The sequence below is a fragment of the Equus przewalskii genome, chromosome 5 (assembly GCF_037783145.1).
Source record: "Equus przewalskii isolate Varuska chromosome 5, EquPr2, whole genome shotgun sequence".
In the NCBI taxonomy this organism is placed as follows: domain Eukaryota; kingdom Metazoa; phylum Chordata; class Mammalia; order Perissodactyla; family Equidae; genus Equus; species Equus przewalskii.
In genome coordinates, this window is record NC_091835.1 from 55,680,682 (window position 1) to 55,693,728 (window position 13,047).

The following is a 13,047-nucleotide window of genomic DNA, read 5'->3' on the forward strand; positions in this document are numbered from 1 at the left end:
TGCTCCCATGGAAAAGCAAAAGAAGTGGGAGTCTGTGAACATGCAGGAGATTTTGAGGTAGGATGAAGGGAAGCTGCAAAAATTCACCTTGAATGACTTGAATGTTCTTAGTAAAAATAAGGGATGATGTCACCTTCTGGGTATGTGTGTGGGCACCAAGGAGGAGAACAAAGGATGATGTCTGATGAAAACATATGTGTATGTTTCAAACATGTATGATTAAAACAGAAAATATTTGGGAGATATTATAAGACCATTGAGATGAATCTAACAGCTCTGACCGCTGATCCTGTTTTGTTTCACAATGCTCTCTTCAGAGCTGTTAGGATCCCATTCAACTCAGATTTGTTTCTCACCTCCAGCACCTGATAGGAAGCGTGAGTATAGGGCATACATTCTGGATAGAGGTGAACATTGCTCCTTGGAGTGGGGGTGGTGTGGTGAAAAATAATATTAGATTACACATAAAAATAAAATTAGATATTACAGTGGTTTGCAGTCTCCCCGAGCTCAACACTACCTAACAAATCGTACTATTGAGTATTTAACTGGGAGAAGGGGTGATAAGGAAAAAATGCTTAAAAGGCTCTTGTGGTGGGTGTGGGAGGTTGATAATGAAAAAGAGTTGAGAAATACCAGTCTAGCCAAACCAAAATGCAGGCAATGAAAGATACTTTGGGGTGGGGGTCTGGTCAGGCAAGTAAATGATGGTCAAGGTGTTAAAAAGTCTAAATTGATGCATTACTGACACAGATCAGATAAATCAGATAAGAGATTATAAGTTATGAACATAAAAATCAGAGAGAACAGAGATTCTAACAATGGTTAAGAGTAGGGCCAGCAGGAATGAGGAAGTAGAGAGTAAAAACACTTGTTCTGGAAGGCATGTCAACATTAAGGTCTTGAAATAAGACAACTGAGTACAGAGAAGAGCTAGGAGGTGGCAGATCATGTTTACAACCCCGTCAAGGGGTCAGTAGGAACGACAGAGAGAGGGAAGGGAAGGGTGAAGGGTGGCCAGAGGTAAGAGGTTAAGGTCAAAGAGGAACACTTCACAATTCACGTACTAGAGAATGAAAAGCTCGGCATAATTAAAGAGCCCATGGCATGGCCATGTTGGTGAATGCCCAAGGTACAGCAGAAAAGGTGGGCCCTGGAGCAGAGGTGGCACAGGAAACAGGCGATGGATGTAATTGTTGAATTCACTAAAGATGGCAGCACAGGTTGGAAAGCAAGGGAAAGTCATTGCCTTGGTGCTCAAGTCCCTGAGGATAATGGAGGAATGTACAAAAGACTGTGAAATGGCAGTTATGAGGATGGAGATGGTGTTAATGAGATACTGATTGAGGCTTCAGAAGAACTGGAGGAAGGAGACCTGGGGAGAGACAGGTATGAGTTGGACAAAGATGAGGTGGGAGAAATTGTCGCGGCCTTGAGACGACAGATAAGTAAAGTGGGAGGAAATCTGGATACTAATAGGTCACCACGGGGGTAGGGAGTAGGATTTCACTCCAGGGGGAGGATGCAGAACTTGCCTGCCCAAAATAGACAGCCTAATGTGGTGGGAAGCACGGCAAAAAGTTTTTCTTTATCCAGGGGACTGGCATTTTGGATTCTCTGGGGCTTCAGTTAAAAAATAAAGAAGAGGAGAACTACTATCCTGAGTATATAAACTTGCTTTTCATGGAATAAAAGGTGGTATGGCTAGTACCAAAAGCATAAGGAAATTTATCCCAAACATTTAAATTTGCTTCAAAGATAATGGGTACCCTTCTCTCCAGGTCCTTTTATTCCTGAGAAATTCAATTTTCTAAAGGATCGGACTAAAGAAAATCAAACGTATGCTGTTATCAAATTCATCTTCCATATAGTTCAATTATTGGACGTCCTATTTCATTTTTCTTCTGGGTTTTGATTATGAGATTTATTATAACAGCCATATAATACCCATATCCTATCAGGCGAATGGAAGGTAGTTTTGGCAATGAGGGAGGTGTGATATGATTCTTTAAGAGGTTCTTTTCATATTCTGTTTCAGCCGCAAAACCAGTAACTATTTTAGCCAAGCAGTCACAGAAAGATTTCCCCATGCCTTGAATTTAAATATTCTATTATATTCTCTTGAGCCTTCAGAGACTTGTGCTCTTTTCAACCATAAAAAGTTTATGCTACTCTTGCCTATTTTCTTTTACATTCTAGGTTCCAAGCAAAGCGAACAATAATTAGTAAAACTTAAGAATGCTGGCATGGAAAGCTGTCCCTTATCACTCTGTCACTCCGTCAAAGTGCTACGCAGAATCATAATAGATTCGCTTCAAAGTCCAGTGAAATGGGCATGGAAGAGGCCAAGGAGACGCGGATAACAGTGAAGTCTATTGCTATGAACACTTCTAAAGCTGTCTGTCATATAATCCCAAGAATTCAAATGAAATTTGTCCTCAGTGCTACAACTGAGATTCTCTGACAGAATCACATCTTATTTAGAGCTTCCGGCCTGGAGAAAGACGCATATTTCTCTCAAAGTCAAGGTCATTAACAAAGGTCTGTGCAGTCTAATACAGCAGCCACTAACCATATGTGGTACTGAACATGTGAAATATGACTAGTCTGAGATGTGCTATAAGTATAAAACATACACTGGATTTCAAAGAGGAACTATAAAAAAAGAAGGCATACTATCTCATTAATATTTTTACATGTCGGATTTTAAAATTAATTTTTAATATTAATTACATGTCAGGATACTATTTGGGAGATACTGAGGTTAAATAAAATATATTATTAAAATTAACTATACCTTTTTTAATGTTTTGAATATGGCTACTTGAAACTTTTAAATTAGAGATCCTGGCTCATTATATTTCTGCTGGGCAGAGCTGCTCTAGGCTGTAGCCCGTTTTGAAGTGAGCCACAAGGAGGCAGTCAAGTGTGGTGATTAAGGGCAAGGGTACTTGGTCAGACAGATCTGGGTTCAATTCCCACATCTTCTATTTCCTCACTAAGGGACCTGAGCATGCTATTTCTCCAAATCTTAGCATTTTCATTCATAAAATAAGAATAATTACAGTGTTCCCCATCAGGGATGGTCAGACCTGAACTTCTCGTTTCTAAAGAGATAACTTAGGTTCTTATAATGAGCATTAAGTTTTAAATTACAAAAAAGGGCACAATTTCTAAAAGTTAGTTGTCTAATGAGAAATAAATAGGGTATAATCAATAGGGCATATCTTAAATGAAAAGTAGAATGGACCAAATCAAACCAAATTTAAAATATTCTTATCCTTTTTTGCCATTGCTACTTAATAGCAGAAATATATTAAGGAAAGCAGAAGTAAAACTCAGAGTCATCTAAATGTCGATTAGCTTGGCTGTTTTCCGGGTCACCCCTCTGCCACTGAGGGAATAATGTAAACAGACTTTATTGTTTCCTGAAGAAAAACAGGAAGGCACTTTTTCCCAGAAGGCAACTGCGTGTCATTAAATAGGCAAATATTAAGTAATTTTTGGATAGGAGAGTTATTTGGGCAACATGAGTAATGGAAAGTGAACAGGACAGGAGTCCAAGGGCAGTGATTCAATCCTGGGCCTGCCACAGCCTAGGGCAAGGTCACACGAGATCTCCGAATCTTGGTTTCCTCATCTGTAAAATGAGGATGAGGATGATAATACTTCTTGCAACACACTGTTTTAAAGATTAAATTAATTAACAGATATTAAAAAACACTTATCTGTAAACTGGAAAGTATTATGTAAATGTTAGCTATTATCATGATTTTATTCTACTGGATTCTAAGAATAATCTACTTAGACATAGCCACTTTGCTCTCCGGTGTCATGTGAAAGAGAAGAAGTAAACAAGGGTGACTTTGTCTAAGGCATTTCACCTCTCAGGACCTTGGTTTCCTCTTCTCCCTCCTCGAGTTTAAAGAGTCATTGGGAGGGCCTCATAAAAAAAAAAAAAAAAGAAGAAAAGAAAAGCACTCAGAAAACTACAGTCTTATACAAACGGGAAGCATTATTGTTGGTTTGGATAATCATTAAGAACTGATTTTACTGAAAAAGAGAAAAAATCCTATGTTCGGCATCCAGGAGTCCCCCTTACTGGGAAAAGTAGCCATTGCAGTGGTCCAAACAATATTTCCTTGTTCTTGTAACTCACAGATTCAAGATAAGAGTCAGTGACAATAATACGTGAATTGAAAAAGGGAGGTTAGAGTGTGCACCTCTAGCTCAGGTCTTGGCAACATGAGATGTAACAGAATCTGTGCTGTCATTTTCAAGCAGAGCAGTATGCAGTACAATATGATAATCAGAACTGCAGGATATCACTCCTAACAAGAACCATCATTTTGTATACAGGCCACTAAAGCTGGCTTCATTGGGGAAAATACTCATCTACATGATCTGAAACCAGTGCTATAGAATCCAGGGACCCCAAAAGACATTGACAGGATTTCATCCAGCCATCAAGTTATCTGGGCTCCAAGTGAGGACATACACAGATGCAACAATGACTTTAAAAAAATGAGTCCTTAGAACTTCACATAAAGAAATAAGAGCTCACAAAAATAGCAGAAGTAAAATAAAAGGACCCTGTCAACATATAACTATCTACATACAATAGTTAGAACTCATTTTCCCCAAATCTTTTGATTTGTTATTATTTTTAAAGGAAGCTCACTAGTACTAAAATGGCTTTTCTGCCACCGTGTGTACTACTTCATTCTATTGTTTTTCATCACTCTCAATTTTTATCAAATTTAACAATAAATCGCCTAATTTGAAAAATTACATTTAGTTTTTGCTGATTTATACTTTTATTTCTTTCATTTTAATTGTGCTTTCCTTGCATTGATTTATTTGTGTGTAGTATTCCTTTGATTTCGTGTTCCAGTGTATGGATAAAGTCATTCCTAAATATAAAACTTCAGACTCAGGACGGTGCCTGTCACCTCACGCAACGTTAGATTGTTCACGTGTTCAAATGGGATCAGATAAAAACATGCATTAGGAAAAATAACTAATATTTATACATATATGAGAAATTTAAGGAGTAAACAGGAAAGTGAAGAAGATGCATCATACTGAATTACTGATGCAATTAAGACAATCCTGTTAGGACGAGGATAAAAGAACAAAGCAAACCATTAGCCTAGAAGATACCAAATATGCTCTGTAGAAATTTAGAGACCTGGAAGCAATTCAGTAAGTGTGCAGACTGTCAGCATCCTAACGAGCACATATAAATATATCACTACAATCTGATTCCAACCATTATCACCTTTGTATTTCCATTTCTGATGTTTTCAACCTATTGCTTTAAGTTTAGAAGTTAAATTCCATAATCAGTACCATTTTCACTATTAGTGCCACTACTACCACTGCCAGTACCATCACCAACATGCCTAGGCTTTATTTATATTAATAAAGATACAAGATGCAAAAGTACCCCTTTGTTTTAGTCTTCAGTAACACTAGTCGCACTATCAACCTTTTATAGGGCAATGAGTGAAATGCTAACACCAGCGATTGTGCCTGGGAGGTTACCATTACTAATTCCAGCCGTGCCTCCCTTTCTGTCTTACCTCTAGTACAAACTCGGCATGAGTCGTGGTTGGTTATACCTTTAGAGCACACTGCTTTTCCTAGACCAGTGCTTTTTCCAAAGTACATTCATGGAATACTTGGGAAATGCTCTACCAAAACAAGATTGACTTGGGAAATGCTGTATTCTATATTCCCTTCTTGAGGATTCACAGGGCATTTACCATATTAAAGATCCTTGCAATAGAACTATCTTTGCTTAACTTAGCATTTCCTAAGTTTACTTGATCATGTAACCCTTCCCTATTCCCACTTGTCTACAGACCACCTATGAACATCTCCCAGAACTAATACTTCGAGAAAAACACTCTGGGAAATACTTTTTTTGACTGATAAGAGATAGAATTAATTCAGATGAATATTACAGCCTCCCAAAGCTGGAAAACCCTAATTATGCCACCATTGGAAGAGGAGACAACAGCACAACAAAATGAGTGTTGAGCAGAAAAGGAGTTCTTGAAATTACCAGGCCGCTGATCAAAGGTACACAGCCTACTTACTTAAGAAGATTCCCGAGATTGAAGAGAGCCCGGTTATGCTGTGGATTTAGCTGCAGAGCCCTCTGATAGTACATCTTTGCCTCTGCGGTGTCTCTCGTCAGTGTTCCAAGGTTGTTCAGGGCACTTGCATGGCGCGGATACAACCTTAAAAATTAGAAATATTAACCCTTTACTGTTCAAAAACTTCTAAGTTGGGACAGTTCGCTTATTCTACCCCTCCGTGTCCCCAAGCCCCTGGCCCAGGTATGCCACAACCAAATGAAACAGTGAATTCTTCCTTTATTTTAATGGTATGTCTACATCACATCTCCCCCCCTCCAATTTTATGGAGCTATAATTGACATATAGCACTGTATATGTTTAAGGTGTACAGCATAAGGATCTGACTTACATACATTGTGAAATGATTACCATAAGAAGTTTAGTTAACATCCATCACCTCACAGAGATACAAAAAGAAAATGGAAAAAAATACTTTTTTCCTTGTGATGAGAACTCTTGGGATCTACTCTCTTAACAACTCTCCTATATACACACAGCAGTGTTAGCATTACATCATGTTGTACATTACATCTCTAGTACTTATTCACCTTATAACTGGAAGTTTGTACCTTTTGAGTACCTTCATCCAATTCCCCAACTCTGGTAACCACAAATCTGATCTCTTTGTCTATGAGTTTGGTTTTTCTTTAGATTCCACATATAGGTGAGATCATACAGTATGTCTTTCTCTGTCTGATTTATTTCATTTGGCATAAGGCCTCAAGGTCCATCTATGTTTTCACAAATGGCAGGATTTCCCTTTTTTATGGCTGCATTACCTATCTATCTACCTACCTACCTATCTATCTACCTATGTATACCACAACTTCTTTATCCACTCGTCCATCGAAGGACATTTAGGTTGTTTCCATGTCTTGGCTATTGTAGATAATGCTGCCAATATGGAGGTACAGATATCTCTTTGACACAGTGTTTTTGTTTCCTTCAGATGTATTTCAAGAAGTGGAATTGCTGGCTCATATGGTAGTTCTACTTTTAATTTTTTTGGGGAAGCTCTGTAGTTTTTTACATAGTGGCTGCACCAATTTACATTCCCACCAACAGTGCACAAAGCTTCCCTTTTCTCCACATCCTTGCCAACACTTACTTCTTTTTTTTTTATTTTTAGGAAGATTAGCCCTGAGCTAACATCCGCTGCCAATCTTCCTCTTTTTGTTGAGAAAGATTGGCCCTGAGCTAACATCTGTGCCCATCTTCTTCTATTTTTTAATATGTGGGACTCTGCCACAGCATGGCTTGATAAGCGGTGTGTAGATCTATGCCCAGGATCCAAAGCAGCAAACCCCAGGCCACTGAAGCAGAGCATGTGAACTTACCTGCTATGCCACCAGGCCAGCCCCTATTTCTTATCTTTTGATAATAGCCATTCTAACAGGGGTGAGGTGATATCTCATTGTGGTTTTGATTTGCATTTCCTTGATGATTAGTGATGCTGAACACCTTTTCATATGTCTGTTGGCCATCTGTATGTCTTCTTTGGAAAAATGTCTATTCAGATCTTCTGCCCATTTTTTAATTGAATTGTGTGCTTTTTGCTAGTAAGTTGTAAGAGTTCTTTATATATTTTGGGTATTAACCCCTTATCACACATATGATTTGCAAATATTTTCTCCCATTCAGTAGGCTGCCTTTGCACTTTGCTGATGGTTTCCTTTGTTGTACAGAAGCTTTTTAGTTTGATGTAGTCCCACTTGTTTATTTTTACGTTTGTTGCCTTTGCTTTTGGTGTCAAAACCAAAAGAATCATGGCCAAGACTGATGCCAAGGAGCTTATAGCCTACATCTTCTTCTAGGAGTTTTATGGTTTTGCATTTAACTCTTGAATCTATTTTGAGTTAATTTTTGTGTGTGATGTAAGATAGTGGTCCAGTTTCATTCCTTTGCATGTGGTTATCCAGTTTTCCCAACACCATTTATTGAAGAGACTATCCTTTCCCCACTGTATATTCTTGGCTCCTTTGTCATAAATTAGTTAACCGTATATGTATGGGTTTATTCTAGGCTCTCTATTCTATTCCATTTCTCTATGTGTCTGTTTTTATAACAATACTGTACTGTTTTGATTACTATAGCTTTGTAATATCATTTGAAATCAGGGAATGTGATGCCTCTAGCTTTGCTCTTCTTATGTCAAATCTTAATGGTCAATTATTTTTGCAGCTGCAGGCACATAAATAAGGCAAGGAAGCACATATCTGACACTTAGTGCTATAAGTAAATAACCCCCTAATAGTGCAAAAATAAATAGTATGTGAACACACCAGGGTTAAATAAATTTTAGTCCTTTGGAGCCTACCATTACTTTCCTTTGACAGCAAATCCTCATTGCTTCACATGCTGAGTTTCTGGCCTGGTGAGACTGCTGACCAGCTGCCTGGACAATGCGGTGCCCACTATTTACACAAGATTCTGGGCATTCCTTGGATGAGGAATCTTCATAAAGATACTTGGACTGGAGCATCAGTTAGATCATTATGATTAAGAAATGACGATACATAGTATCTCCCTATAAAAATAAACTTTGTCCCCAAAATGGCTCTCCATCTTGACTCGCTTTCTCCATTTTATCTTATTTCCCCCTGATACTGGCACCACCAGGCCAAATATAGTTGTCAGAATGAAGATCCTGACAAACACTTAAAAATCAAAAATTAAATAATGCACAATGAAGTGAAAATAGCATTCCTAATGTTCAAAAGCAAATGTAAAGGATTGGGTATATATCAGTAAACCAAATTTATGCTGATTAAGGAAGACAAGGAATCAATTTACTTCCTTAACTCAAAACTACAGAGAAGGCAAATCAGCACAACTACATAGGTTAGCAGTTGCTGCTACATTACAGCGGTCTAAGAGTTTTGCTCCATCTCTGTCACCCAGAGTACGTGGAATAAGCCTGTGGAGCTGGCTTTTAATGTAGAAAAGCCAAGATAATGCCTAAGTAATAAAAATAGGATCTGTGCTTGTCAAGTCTCTTGACAGTCAAATGCTGTGCTTGCCCCCTCCCACCGTTCTGTACCTTCTAAGAAGATCAATCTAATATTGAGACAAAAGGGGTTGCTACTAAAAGGCAAAAAAAGACCAGTTGAATAGCTTTTTTTCCCTTAATCGTTGCTTAACCCAGCATTTCCCAAGTTTATTTGACCATGTAATCCTCCTTGCTCAAGTCCCTTACAGAACAGCTATGAACATCTCTCAGAATTAGTATTTCCAGGAAGACATTCTGGGTAATGCTCCTCTTGACTGACACGGAATAGAATCAATTCAGATGAATGTTACATCCTCCCGAAACTTAAAAGCCTAATTATTCACAATAGCTTTGGAGGCTGTAGGGAGAGAGGTACTATGAGAGGAAGTTGGGAAAAAGAAAACACACCAGGCCAGGACATGCAGTGCTGTTGGCTTCTCTCTGGTCATCTTTAATTAGCAAAGACAACTTGAGGGTCCCTGGTACGAACCCAATCTCACAGTTCCTGAGGGACAGCAAGTCCTTGGTGCTCTCTCTGAGATGCCACCATGGGACATCAGAACTACGATGAGAGATTAAAAAATGCTCTTGTACCTGCCCATTCATTCCACGCCCAGAAAAGTCTCCTGGGAAGCTTGTGTGTAAGAGTTACTTTCGAAGTGGTTACTCTCTCACAGTCTTAGTCAACGTTTGTATTGTTTACGGGGGCTCTCTTGCTATTTATTATTATTATTTCGGTGAGTTAAATGTTTTAAATTTATTATAGAGAAAATGTGTTATATTATCAAATTGTTCTGAGGTATATCACAGCCAGGACTCAAATGCTTCTAAAGAAACTTTTATTTTTTGATGTTGAGCAAAGCTCTGACTTCCAAAAACTTGGAAGTGTCCGGTGAACATGATGAGAGCAACTTTCACTGTTTCTCTGATGACAAACAGTAACAAAAAGCATCCCGGGGACATCTGCCCTCTTGGAAGAGGTAATTTCTTAAAATTTGATCTTTTTTCTTATTTCTTTAAGGTTTGAAGCTCTCAAAAGCACTAACTATGGAAAAGGACTGTCTAAATCCACCAAGAGCTTCTGCAATGGGCGTACCTGTTTGTTAAAATCCGTGACCACATTGCCAAGTAGGGGTCCCTGTCCAGCTGGTTCTCAGCCCCCTTTCTGGACTTTATATTCATTCAGGATCCCACTGCCATTTACATGAATGGCATGTACTTTCAAAGTTCACTGACTACCATGTTTTCCTCTCTTTTTTTTTTAAATCAGAAATAGAACGTAATCCACCCTGAACTCTCAAAAACAGAAACAGTGAGAAGGGAAGTAAAGAGAAACAAATATAAGCACTATGAGGGTAAGGCCTTGAGTGAGCCTTGTGCTGCTAGGCTGCAAACCATGAAGCTGAAGAGAGGGCTTCCTAGCTTGCTCCGGCCAGGAAGGGCTTTGTGTCAATTCACAGCGTCCCAACCCGTGGAAGAAGGAGGCTGGCCATTAGATAGACTTACTGAATCCATTACCATGCACCGCCCTCCACCTGGAAAATGTGTAGATTCTGTTTATTCCTGGTCCAGCAAGGGTCTGCTAGCAATATCTTCTCTCACGGGTTATCTGATTAAGTTCCCCTAATCATAAGCAAGCATTGCATTATTTATGAAACAAAGCTGAATTTCATTAAAAGGATTCTTCAACAACCAGGTCAGGACAAAATATCACTTTTTATTTTGACTTTAATATAGATGTAGACATCTTCTTAAAACATATACTCTTCTCTTGTTTACTGAGGACCTATTCAAGGACAAAACTTATTTTGTGTGTTTACTTTTTAAATAAACTTGTGCTTGAATGAGCTCGGGTCTAATTCAATCCTGAAGCCTCCAGGAGGAGAATTTTCTATTGGAAAGATGAATAATTTAAGAGATGTCTGTGTTACTACATCGATGGTCAGAATAAATTAAGCCCGTCTTGACTTTGACTTCTACGGGTATGTTTTACAAAAGTTCTGTTAGCGATTACTCCCTTCCCCATGTAAAAAAAACCTCAACAAAAGCTTCCCCGAACTGGAGCAAAGTGGTGATCTTTAGGCCTATTTTTTAAAGACCAGTGTGAACAGTTACTGGATTTTCTTTCTCACAGTCTTATTCAACGTTTGTATCGTTTATGGCGGCTCTCTTGTTATTTATTATTCTTATTATTTTTATTTAGATGAGTTAAATTTTTTAAATTTATTATAGAGAAAATGTGTTATATTGTTATAAGGCATTTCATTGTTCAAGAAATATTGAATCACGTGCTCCAGTCTGCAATTTCCTTCAGGAATATACACACCCTGATTTATTTGTCTGATTTTCATTCCAGACATTAATTTATTAGAGGTTAACTAAGCTAAGGTCAGATGTTTATTTTCTATTTCCTGTTGAGAAAAAAAAGAATCCAAAGGAAAAACACAACTGGGAAAAAATTCAACCATAAAACCTGAATTTCAGTGGACTAAAAAATACCCACAGTAAACTTCATTTCAGGAATCAGCAGCATATTTTCAATCATATTAATCTCTGGCACTTCTCAAGTGCCTGGTTCCATCATGCTATAAAATTGGAATCATCATGTCACTAAATTGCACCAAGGTGATATCTATTTATTGGTCTGTATATTTAATTGTTTGATATTGCCAGCAACACTCAGCAAATAAACCTTGCTCCTTTCTCTTTGCACTATACTCCTTCCCATCCATTACAGCCCTGGGAAAAAACCTCAAATGCAATTTAGGGAAATGTGACAAATTCTCCAATCAGGGCCAACTGAAATATCTGATATCTCACAATGGATGACCTCGAGCAATGATCCAGGATTCCGCTCAATTGATTTGCCAAGACAATTTAGGGTAAAACCACACTCTCAGGAAATGAGTCATTTTAAGTGGCTGAATTTTCCTGATTCCTGAGAACATACCTCTAGGGGTTAGGAAATGTATTGAATTAAATACTTCTTTGCTCTTTTTTTCAAATAGAAAATGATGAACATAATTTCACCTTTCGCAAAGGCATGGGGCAATCGTGGTGAACTTCTGTTTTTGTGACAGGTAGATGGGAAATTGCTTTGGTGGCGAAGAAAAATAACAGTCTTTGGAGTCAGAAGCCATGGGTGACTTTCTACCTATGTGATTTTGAATTTATGTCTGTGCTTTAGTCGCTTTCTCTAGAACAATAAAGGCAAAAACATATTGACCTTCCGTGTGAACAAGTGAGCTTCTACGTGCACAAATGAGATGGTGGGAATAAAAATACCCATCATCACACCTGTTACACTACATACATTTAATGCTTTGGGGTCAATTGCAGGACCTCTGGGCGGTTTTCTCGGCTCCCTCCACAGCCCTAATAAACCCATGCCAGGCTGAAGCTGCCAGCTCTCCTTCTCTCATACGGATTTCCCATCCTCCAAAAAATCGTTCTCTTCACTACAGTTGATGGCCTTCGACTTGCTCCCATCAGTCAAAATAACATCCATTATTTCTTCATGGCGAACCCAGTAAACATTTAAGTCATCTTGTATCCATCTGTTTCCCTCATACTGTGGGTTCTCATATGTGAAGGATGCGTGACCCTCTCCATTTTAAGAATGTAGGAATGTTCTTTGTCAAGCACTCACTCCAAAGCCTGTCAATCCGTCATCATCTGAAGCAAATGATCCATCCCCACAGGCACTAGAGCAATTTCCTCTAAGCCTTTCTGATATGCTTAACACCAAATGGAATTCCAGACACGCGCAATTTTAAATGCTACATCTAAGGTTATAAGGAGACTCAAAGTCTGTGTGACAGATCAATGCACTCATGGAATTCTTACTGTAACCACACTTGGTAGCATGAACAGCACCCTGGGTTGCTGGGTCAACTCAGAAAAAAGACAGCG

General features: G+C 38.6%; 1 protein-coding gene across 3 annotated transcripts in view; it reads right to left on the reverse strand.

Annotated features, from left to right (window-relative positions):
* TMTC1 (transmembrane O-mannosyltransferase targeting cadherins 1) overlaps positions 1-13,047 on the reverse strand; it is a 258,597-nt gene that overhangs the window by 47,298 nt on the left and 198,252 nt on the right. For all 3 annotated transcript variants that reach the window (XM_070620953.1, XM_070620952.1, XM_070620954.1), the window contains one exon: positions 6,105-6,248. In XM_070620953.1, coding sequence (XP_070477054.1) covers positions 6,105-6,248 — 144 coding nt within the window. The remainder of the gene's footprint in view (positions 1-6,104; positions 6,249-13,047) is intronic.